This window comes from Equus quagga, chromosome 7, assembly GCF_021613505.1.
Source record: "Equus quagga isolate Etosha38 chromosome 7, UCLA_HA_Equagga_1.0, whole genome shotgun sequence".
Lineage (NCBI taxonomy): Eukaryota > Metazoa > Chordata > Mammalia > Perissodactyla > Equidae > Equus > Equus quagga.
In genome coordinates, this window is record NC_060273.1 from 76,005,625 (window position 1) to 76,016,804 (window position 11,180).

The 11,180-nt window shown below is 35.4% G+C and overlaps 1 protein-coding gene across 8 annotated transcripts in view; it reads left to right on the top strand.

The window, feature by feature from the left end:
• Positions 1–10,815, top strand: part of NR3C1 (nuclear receptor subfamily 3 group C member 1) — a 111,667-nt gene extending 100,852 nt beyond the window's left edge. For 7 of the 8 annotated variants that reach the window (XM_046666091.1, XM_046666090.1, XM_046666093.1 and 4 more), the window contains 2 exons: positions 5,942–6,099; positions 6,650–10,815. In XM_046666091.1, the coding sequence (XP_046522047.1) occupies positions 5,942–6,099; positions 6,650–6,802 (311 nt within the window). In that variant the 3' untranslated portion in view covers positions 6,803–10,815. Of the gene's footprint in view, positions 1–155; positions 188–5,941; positions 6,100–6,649 lie in introns of those variants that run through there. The other variant, XM_046666096.1, reaches the window with a different exon arrangement.
• The last annotated feature ends 365 nt before the right edge of the window (positions 10,816–11,180 follow it).

Consider the following 11,180-nt stretch of genomic DNA (forward strand, 5'->3'; position numbering starts at 1 on the left):
GTTTATAACAGTTAAAGTTCTGATCATGATTTTGATTGATAATATCCAGGTATAGGTCAGTGCCAAGATACTAACCAATCTTATTTGTAAAAAATGATGATTTAAGTTTTATACATAACAGACTTACTGAGCTCTATGTATTTTTTTCATTGTAGATGATAAGAAAAAGTAAACTGAACTAGTACGTATCATTTTTTTTTTGTTTTAAAAGAACAGAATCACAAGGATCAAAATACATACTTTAAGATATAATTAGACTTCTCCTCTAGTAGAATACTGGAATAGGTACCTTAACCTCACACCAAAAATGCTGGATGAAAAAAATTAAAAACTAAGTACAGGCAGGAACCCAAAGAAGTAAGCTGTACTCTGAAACTAGCTTTCTCTTAGAGGGTATTTGCAGAACCCGGTGTGAATTAAATATTTAGTAAGTTTAAAGACAGGGGTTGGAAATAGAAGTAAAACTAAAGAAAGAATGGATGGATCTAAAAGCAGATTAGACAGATTTAAAGAGACCTTTAAACAGAAATATCTGAAGAAATTAGCCAGAATACACTTTTTAAAATGCATATATACATATGTGTGTATTATGTGTATATGTAAATGAACAAGAGGTAAGAGGCATGATTGAGAGAGAAGACCTAAAACAATGCTTCACAACTCTTCTCATGTCATAACAAACATGACAGATAGCATTTGTACAGCATAGTACACTGAGGTAAATGAGTAAGGCCACTTGCAAACAGTGGTGACCAGCATAGCAGATAATTATCTTAACACATTAGTAACCCATTCACAGTATATCAGTTAAAAACACCTCTGGTCTGACATAATCATCAGAGATCCAAAATAAAAAGTTAAAGAGAATAGGGAAAAATATTATACAAAGAGATAATGGCTGAAACTAAAGACCCAAAACCCCATATCCAGGCAGCTCAATGAATTCCACAGAACATATAAAGAAAATCCAGCTGATTAACAAGGTCAATGAGAAAATCACCAAATAGGCAGAGAAAAGAGATCTTCAAAGGAGAGGCAATTTAACCAAACAGCAGCAACTGAAGAAAATACAATGATTCTTTTCAAAATGCTGAGGAAAAAATTGAAAAATGAAGGCTGGACTTCTAGTTTCAGTGCTGACAAGTAAACAACTTGGAAGCTATCACTCCCCTCCTCACAACAAGAAAAAGCTGAACAGACTAAAAATCAGTGACTTTTCTTAGATCCATCAGAGAATTGAGGTCACAGGGCAAACCACCACCTTAAAATCTGGAGAAACAGGCAAATACAGAGAAGCACAGCCAAGATCAGCTTACTGGGAACAGAAGCTACCGGAGCTGGTAACTAGTAGGAATACTTATGGTAATTTTGATGAACTGCTGGAGACTAAGTGAGGAACAGACTGACAATTAAAAACTCCTGGGGACCCAGTCTTAGGAGGTTTGTCTCCCACACTTTCTTGAGTTTACCTCCAGAAGCCCCACCAAGTTCTCATGCTGAGGATCGGAGAAGATTCCCTCATGTTTCTGCCCTCTAAGGGACACTGCTGTAATAGAGCTTTATCTCTCTTGGGGGATTAGATAACTCCAGCCCCAGTCTAGCTTCCTATCTCATGCAAGGGAAGGGGGTGGGGGAAGAAGGGAAAAAAAAGGGTCCAGAACCACTTCTGAAGGTAACAGGCCAGGGACTCAGGCCTACTAAAAAAACTGAAATTTAATTTAAAAAGTATAAAACACTCCCTATCCCCAACACCTTACCACCATATGAGCAGTATAACATAACTGGATTACAATTGAAAGAGCTACAGAACACAACCATATAAGAAAGAGTTCTTAGGGAAACCCAAAGACAACAGGGTGGGGAGTTGTGGGGGAGACTGAAACCTCTTAACACCTTACAGCTATAGCAAATATTAAACACAGCTCAGATCCTAGCCAGATTAACATAAAACCTCACACCAAAAGCCTGGTTACCTCAGTTCTAATGCCACATCCAGCTTTTAGCAAAAAATTACAAGTCATGCTAAAAGGCAAGAAAGAACATAGTCTGAAGAGACAAACAAGCATCAGAATCAGACAGATATGACACAGATGTTGTAATTATCAGATAGAGAATTAAAAATAACTACAATTTAATATGTTAAGAGCTCTAATGGAAAAAGCAAACATGCAAAAACATATGGGTAATGTAAGCAGAGAGTTTGAAACTCTAAGAAAGAACCAAAAGGAAATGCTAGAAATTAAAACTACTGTAACAGAAATAAAGAATGCTGTTGATAGGCTCATCATTAGACTGGACCCAGCCAAGGAAAAAACCATTGAGCTTGGTGACACATCAATGGAAACTTCCCAAACTCAAATGTAGACAGAAAAAAGAACGAAAAAAACGGAACAGAATATTCAAGAACTGTGGGGACAATTACAAAAGGTGTAACATACAAGTATTGGGAATATCAGAAATGAAAGAGAGGAATGGAAAAAATATTTGAAGTTATAATGGCTGAGAATTTTCCAAAATTAATGACAGACACCAAACATAAATCCAGGAACCTCAGAAACACCAAGAAAGATAAACACCAAAAAATCAAAACCTAGGCATATTTTACTCAAAGAATCCAGTGGAAAATAACAGCTTAGCTATAGAATTACATCAGAATTCTAATCAGAAACCATGCAAACAAAAAGGGAAAGGAATCACCAATCTAGAATTCTGTATCCAGTGAAATTATCCTTCAGAAGTGAAGGTGAAATACAGACCTTCTCAAACAAAAACTGCATTACTCATTAGTATACCTGCCTTGCATAAAATGTTAAAAGAAGTTCTTCCGAACTTCCACAAATAAGTGGAAGGATATTCCCTGCTCGTGGATTGGAAGAATTAATACTGTCAAAATGTCCATCCTACCTAAATCAATCTACAGATTCAATGCAATCCCTACCAAAATTCCAATGGTGTTTTTCACAGAAATAGAACAAACAATTCTAAAGTGTGTATGGAGCCATACAAGACCCAGAATAGGTAAAGCAATCTTAAGAAAGAAGAACAAAGCTGGAGGCATTATACTCCCTGGTTTCACAAGCTGTATTACAAAACTATAGTAATCAAAAGAGTATGGTATTGGCATAAAAACAGATCGTTCAGTGGAACATAACAAGGAGCCTGGAAATAAACCCATGCATATGCGGTCAATTTAATTTACAACAAAGAAGCCAAGAATATACAAAGGACAGTCTCTTCAATAAATAATGTTGGAAAAACTGGACAGCCACATGCAAAAGAAGGAAATGACCATTATCTCACACCATACACAAAAATTAACTCAAAATGGATCAAAGACTTGAATAAAGACCTGAAACCATGAAACTCCTAGAAGAAAACATAGGTGGTAGCTCTTGACATCAGTCTTGGCATGATTCTTTGGGTCTGACATCAAAAGCAAAGGCAACAAAAGCAAAACTAGACAAGTGGGATTACATCAAATGAAAAATCTCTGCACAGCAAAGGAAACCATCCACAAAATGAAAAGGCAACCTACCAAATGGGAGAAAATATTTACAAACTATATAGCTGATAAGGGGCTAACATCCAAAATATATAAAGAATTCATATAACTCAATAGGAAAAAAAAATTCAATTTTTAAAAACGGGCAGAGTATCTGAATGGACATTTTTCCAAAGACCACGTAGAGATGGCCAACAGGTACCATGAAAAGATGCTCCATGTCACTAATTATCAGAGAAACCCAAATCAAAACCACAATGAGATATCACCTCACACCTGTAAGAATGGCTGTTATCAAAAAGACAACAAATAACAACTGTTGGCAAGGGTGTGGAGAAAAGGGAACCCTTGTACACTGCTGGTGGGAATGTAAACCGGTGCAGCCACTATGGAAAACAGTAAGGAGGATCCTCAAAAAGTTAAAAATAGAACTACCATAGGATCCAGCAATTCCACTTCTGGGTACTTATCTGAAGAAAATGAAGACATTAACCCAAAAAGATAGATACAGCCTCATATTTATTGAAGGATTATTTACAATAGCCAAGATATGGAAACCTACGAGTCTATCGTCAGATGAATGAAGAAAATGTGTGTCTGTGGATATTATTCAGCGATAAAAAAGAAGGAAATCTTGCCATCAGTGACAACATAGATAGACCTTGAGGGCATTATGCTAAGTGAAATAAATCAGGCAAAGACAAATACCATATAATCTCACTTACATGTGGAATATAAAAACAAAACAAGCTCATGAATACAGAGAACAGATTGGTGGTTGCAGGGCAGGGGGAAGTGGGAGAAATGGATACAGGGGGCTAAAAAGTACAAATTTCCAGCTATAAAATAAGTCATGGGTATATAATGTATAGCATGGTGACTATAGTTATATTGTATATTTGAAAGTTGCTAAGAGAGTAAATCTTACAAGTTTTCAACACAAGGAAAAAATTTTTCTAACCTTGTGTGGTAATGGATGTTAACTAGACTTGTGATCATTTTGCAATATATACAAATATCTAATCATTACACTGTACACCTGAAACTAATGTTATATGTCAACTATATCCAGATTTTAAAAAATAAAATTTTTTGTTTTACAGACTGGCACCTGAGCTAACATGTGTTGCCAATCTTCTTTCTTTTTTTTTTTCCCCCCCTCCTTCTTCTCCCTTAGGCCCCCCAATATACAGTTGTATATTCTAGTCGTAAGGTCCTTCTGGTTGTGCTATGTGGGACACCACCTCAGCATGGCTTGATGAGTGGTGCTAGGTCCGCACCAGCAAAACCCTGGGCCACTGAAGCAGAGTGCATGAACTTAACCACTCAGCCATGGGGCCAGCCCCCCAAAAAATAAAAATTTTTTTAAAATCCAGTGAGAAAGATAGAGAAGGAAACAGACTCAGGGAGCTTATACTCAACTCCATGGGACAAGTAAGAATTTTTAAGACTTTGCTCCTAAATCTACTGCTTTTCCTCTATTTCAGCATTTTCTAAGATGCCATCACAAGTGAGGTTTGGGAAACAATGTGTTCCCTTCCCTACAGTGTGCATAATCATAGCTTTAGAAGTCCTGAAAACCATAAATCTGCCTAACTTTGTATTAAACATTCAGTTTTGCTTAAATTTTGACCATCAAAACCTTTTTTCCCTAACCATTATTAACACAGAACCAGAGTTCCTAGAAGCACACTGTAAGAAATGTAGCACTCTATAAATGTCATAACTCTGTAAGAGTAAGTGAAACCACAATTAACCCTCAGTTCACAGTCCTTAGAAGTATCAGCTTTTGAAGAGTAATATAAAAAAATGATTTTATACCAATTTTATGATCCAGAATCCATGAGGTATTTTCTGTATTTCTAAGTATATAAGGGAAGGACAGATATTTGCTCCCCAGTAAGGCATATTTATAGTCTACATAAAAAATCAAGTTTCTTTGTAGATTGGAATCATATCAACTCAGTATGGTAACACATTGATTAATAAGATGTATTGCATGCTGATTTTAAGTTCTTATTGACTGGTGATATTACAGATATTCCAAGATGTAACTGGTGGAATAAACACTGTTGTTGAAGCCTTCTATGTTTGTACTAGAATTAAACTCAAGGGCAGAATGACAGTCACTGTATTATTCACTTGGTCTTCAAACTAGCTTTGTGAACTAGGAAGGAGGTGTCATCACCAGCTGCATTTTACAGATGAGAAACAATGTGATTTACCCAAGGTTAAGTCTTCCGGTTTTCTATTATCCCATATTCTCTCTTGGCTGTAGTTTCAAGATCCTTTGAAAATGCTTATATTTCAATAGAATGTAATACTAGTATATAGATAATGTAAGTTATGAAGTGTGCTCTTAATAATAAATGCCCTACTTGCATATATGAAAAGTTATCACAAGAAAATTCTTTAATTGATTACATCTTAACCTTTTAGTTCCTAAGGAAGGTTTGAAGAGCCAAGATCTGTTTGATGAAATCAGAATGACCTACATCAAAGAGCTAGGAAAAGCCATTGTCAAGAGAGAAGGTAACTCCAGTCAGAACTGGCAGCGGTTTTATCAACTGACAAAACTCTTGGACTCCATGCATGATGTAAGCGTCAAACATAAATTCAAATATCAAGGATTTTCTGAGATATAAAGTATGTTCTGATAGGTGTATATAATTATACACCAATAGTTAGTTAGTTTGTGGATTTTGGTGATGGTTTGAGTTCAATTTGTGAACTTCAGTTTGACACACATTTTTCCTAAGGCAAATTATGAAATATCATTTCATCTGGTCATGTACATATAAATTCATGATGCTGGTACAGAGAATTTAACAGCACTATTTTTAAAAAGGTAGAATTCCTTATTTTTGTATGATTAATCCATTAAATTAGAGTATGTCCTTCATATATTATGGTACTTACAGCTCATCATGAAACACTTAATTCCATATAATTCTATATACAATTTAAGGAATTCAAAATGTATTTGGTACCTGAGTGCTCATTTTATTTAATTAAACTACTTTTTAACCTGGGGAAGTCCAGCAGAGATTGGTGTATTACAGTCAGATATTTAAAAAGAAAGAAAAAATTAGAGGCCAACAAGCATGAGATGTCCCTTCTGATCCGTTTCTATGTCTTCTCTTGCAGGTGGTTGAAAACCTCCTTAACTATTGCTTCCAGACATTTTTGGATAAGACCATGAGTATTGAATTCCCAGAGATGTTAGCTGAAATCATCACCAATCAGATACCAAAATATTCAAATGGAAATATCAAAAAACTTCTGTTTCATCAAAAGTGACTGCCTTAATAAGAGAGGTTGCCTTAAAGAAAGTTGAATTTATAGCTTTTATTGTACAAAAACATCAATTTGTCCTGTAGCTGTTTTGTTGTTTTACTTTTTTCTTTTTTTGTTATGGTCTGGTTTTTGTTTTCGTTTTGTTTAAATACGCACTACATGTGGTTTCTAGAGGGCCAAGACTTGGCAACTGAAGCAACTAAGCCATCACTTTTCAGTGATGGGAAAAGTATAAAGTGATAGTTGGTGGGTCCCAGAAATTAGAAACAATGATTTGGGGGTACTCTCCACTGTCAGAGAGGGATGGCATCTAAACCGCCAGTGCCCGAAGTCTGCTGACAAACTTTCTGCTCATACTTTTCACAGTTAGCTGGACAAAATTTTCTAGACTTTTTGTTGGTGTATTTTCCCCTGTATAGTTAGGATAGCATTTTTTCATTTATGCATGGAAACCTGAAAAAAGTTTACAAGTGTATCAGAAAAGGGAAGTTGTGCCTTTTATAGCTATTACTGTCTGGTTTTAACAATTTCCTTTATATTCAGTGAACTACGCTTGCTCATTTTTTCTTACATAGTTTTGTATTCAAGTTATTGTACAGCTGTTTAAGATAGGCAGCTAGTTCATAGCTTTCCTAAGTAAACTCTAAACATTAATCTTCTGTGTGAAAATGGGTTGGTGCTTCTAACCTGATGGCACTTAGCTATCAGAAGACCACAAAAATTGACTCAAATCTCCAGTATTCTTTTCAAAAAAGCTCACATTTTGTATATATCTGCTTCAGTGGAGAATTAAATAGATTGTGCAAATTGACCATCCTAACTGGTGTAGAGCACCTAGCCCAGTGGCTGCGCTGTGGAGGCGACTGCAGAAGACTATTTAAAACAGAACAAAACCACCAGGAGGTCCTGTTTGTATTTAGTGCCCTATCTCTGCAATGGTTACATGGCAAAAAAGTTGGTAAACTGTCTTTCAGGACCTTTTGTTGAAGTTTGTATAACTTCTTAAAAGTTATGATTCCAGATAACCAGCTGAAATAAGCTGAGAGATTTTAATCAGACCAAGTAATTCATCTCACTAACCTTCACCCAAAAAAGAAATCTCTAATATGGCAAAAGCGGCTAGACACCCATTTTCACATTCCCATCTGTCACCAATTGGTCTATCTTTCCTGGTGGTACAGGAAAGCTCAGCTACTGATTTATGTGATTTAGAAATGTATGTCAGACTTCCATGTTTGTAAAACTACATATCCCTCACATCCCTATGTGTGCCATAGAATTTAACAAAAGCCTTGTGAATTTCTCCTCCTTGCTGTTGAGAGTTATTTTAAACAAAATAGAAGCTGTAGTAGCCCTTTCTGTGTGCACCTTACCAACTTTCTGTAAACTCAAAACATATTTACTAAGCCACAAGAAATCTGATTTCTATTCAAGGTGGCCAAATTATTTGTGTAACAGAAAACTGAAAATCTAATATTAAAAATATGAAACTTCTAATATATTTTTATATTTAGTTATAGTTTCAGATATATATCATATTGGTATTCACTAATCTGGGAAGGGAAGGGCTACTGCAGCTTTACATGCAATTTATTAAAATGACTGTAAAATAGCTTGTATAGTGTAAAATAAGAATGATTTTTAGATGAGATTGTTTTATCATGACATGTTATATATTTTTTGTAGGGGTCAAAGAAATGTTGATGGATAACCTATATGATTTATAGAGTGTGCAAGCATTCATACAGGCAGCAGTGGTCTCAGAAACCAAACAGGTTTGCCCTAGGGGAAGAAGGAAATGGAGACTGGCCCTGTGTGCAGTGAAGGTTGCTGAGGCTCCATCCCATTCAGATCACAGAGGAAGTAATCCTCTGCCTCCCAGAATGACCACCCTTCTCATTCCAACAGTGAGTGTGTCAGCGCAGGTTTAGTTTACTAAATCTCCCCTTGCGCTAAAGTGTGTAAACAGGGGACAGAAGGTGATGCTTACACACTTAAAGGCACTATCTAATAGCAGAGTTACTTTCACATACAGCCTCTCCAACAGTTTAATAAAAACAGAGGCTTTAGAAGTTTTGCAATAATATGCATAGAGGTACCAGCAATATGTAAATAGTGCAGAATCTCATAGGTTGCCAATAATACACTAATTCCTTTCTATCCTACAAGAGTTCATTTCCAAACAAAATGAAGACATGTTTATGTTTTCTTTGAATGCTTTTTGAATGTTATTTGTTATTTTTCAGTATTTTGGAAAAATTATTTAATAAAAAATGTAATCATTTGCTTTTTGGATGCTCTCTAAAAGGGAATGTTCCTTTTGTAATGGTTTAAATTGATCTCAAAGTATTTTAAGATGGTTTGTAACCCAAGTGGATGTGAAATTTTTGGTGCCTAAGAAATACCGCTTGAATATTATCAATGACAGTGTTAAGTTTCAAAAAGAGCTTCTGAAAGATAAATTATTGTTCATTTGTAGAATGTTATGTGGTTAAAACCAGAAAGCACATCACACATTAATCTCATTTTAGTCCCAACAACCTTGGCTCTCAAAAAATAGAGCTCAGTGAAAAAAATATATGCACTTTGTTGTTAAAAGGAAATCAGCTGACATTCATAAAATTATATGAGGCTGTACATTAAATGGAAAAATAAGCTGTGCCCTTTTAGAATATGTGGGAAAGAAGAAAGGTACCTTATGTTCGAGTATGATTACGGATTTAAGTGAAAAAGGATATGGTGCTATTTGAATGCAGCTTCATTTTCTATGTATGTGGTATCTTGCCATCCCAAACTAAGTTGGTAGTAACTTCAGTGAGAAGTGACGACAATGCCTAAGTGACAAACAACAAATCCTGAAAAGTATTTTAATTACTGGTGGAAAAAAGTGACCCTCTCAGTGTTTTCAGGCCTTGCTGTGGAATACTATACAAGCCCTTTTAGGGCATATATACCCAATTGTCTAAAACTATGGGAGAGAAACCTAAAAGAGCACCCGCCTTCTCCTGAAGAAAAAATAAAATAAATAGCACCTCAAAAGGAAAACTAACATGATTAGTGTCTTATAAAGAGCTTGATAATTAGCAAAGGATGAGCTCTGGATATGCATATAAAGGAAAGCCAACCTCACTTCAGAATGGGGGGGTGGGATGAGCAATTCCAATTTTACTTATCTATACAACCTATTATCATTGTCTTTTCATTTAAATTTGCTGTTCTGTTAAATACCCTAAAACTACATCACCATAGAATGGTGATCTGTCAAGAACCATGACAGCACTCAATGAGATTTCCATCTTGGTTGGTCACCCAAAAGACCGTAGCTGTAGATGAATGTGTTTTTATGTGCTTGGTTTGCGAGTTGGAAGGGAAAATAAGAGTGAAAGGAGGACACTTTAACCACTTTGAATGGAAGTGTCATCATTTTCCAGACTATTATCAGTCAGCCTGGTCCACAAGGACTAGTGAGCAGGTTTTCGGGAAAGGATTAGCTTCTCTCTAGAAAATGCCTCAAAGAAGGATTTTATTTTCTGATGAAAGGCTGTATGAAAATGCCCTCCTCAAATAACTTGCTTAACTACATATAGATTCAAGTGTGTCAATATTCTATTTTGTATATTAAACAAATGCTATATAATGGGGACAAATCTATATTATACTGTGTATGGATGGCATTATTAAGAAGCTTTTTCATTATTTTTTATCACAGTAATTTTAAAATGTGTAAAAATTAAAACCAGTGACTCCTGTTTAAAAATAAAAGTTGTAGTTTTTTATTCATGCTAAATAATAATCTGTAGTAAAACAAAAAAAAATGTCTTTTTACCTACGCAGTGAAATGTCAGATTGTAAAATCTTGTGTGGAAACGTTTAACTTTTATTTTTCATTTAAATTTGCTGTTCTGGTATTACCAAACCACACATTTGTACTGAATTGGCAGTAAATGTTAGTTAGCCATTTATAGCAATGCCAAATATGGAGAAACATCATAATAAAAAAACCTGCTTTTTCATTATGTGACTCCAATGTGCTTTTGTAGAACTTGTGCAGTTCCAATTTTTCTACTTTTTTTCCTCCACCTACTGAAGGTAGTTATCACTTCAGGAATCTTAAGATGCTAAAATGGACATTTAAATGTCAATGTGGCAATGTCTGCATGCTAATATGGCGTAAATTCAAAATGAGCTTAACCTTGGTGCCAAAGACCCAAAGACTATCCTATCCATGCTTCAAAGGGTCACGTGCCAATTACTGCAAAGGGTACTGAGAGAAGGAAGAACTCACTCCCGAAGGCTTCTCCAAATATAACTGTCTTTATCATGAAAAATGACATTTTATGGAAACAAATGTTACCTAGTCAAAATTCTTAGCTTATTTTAA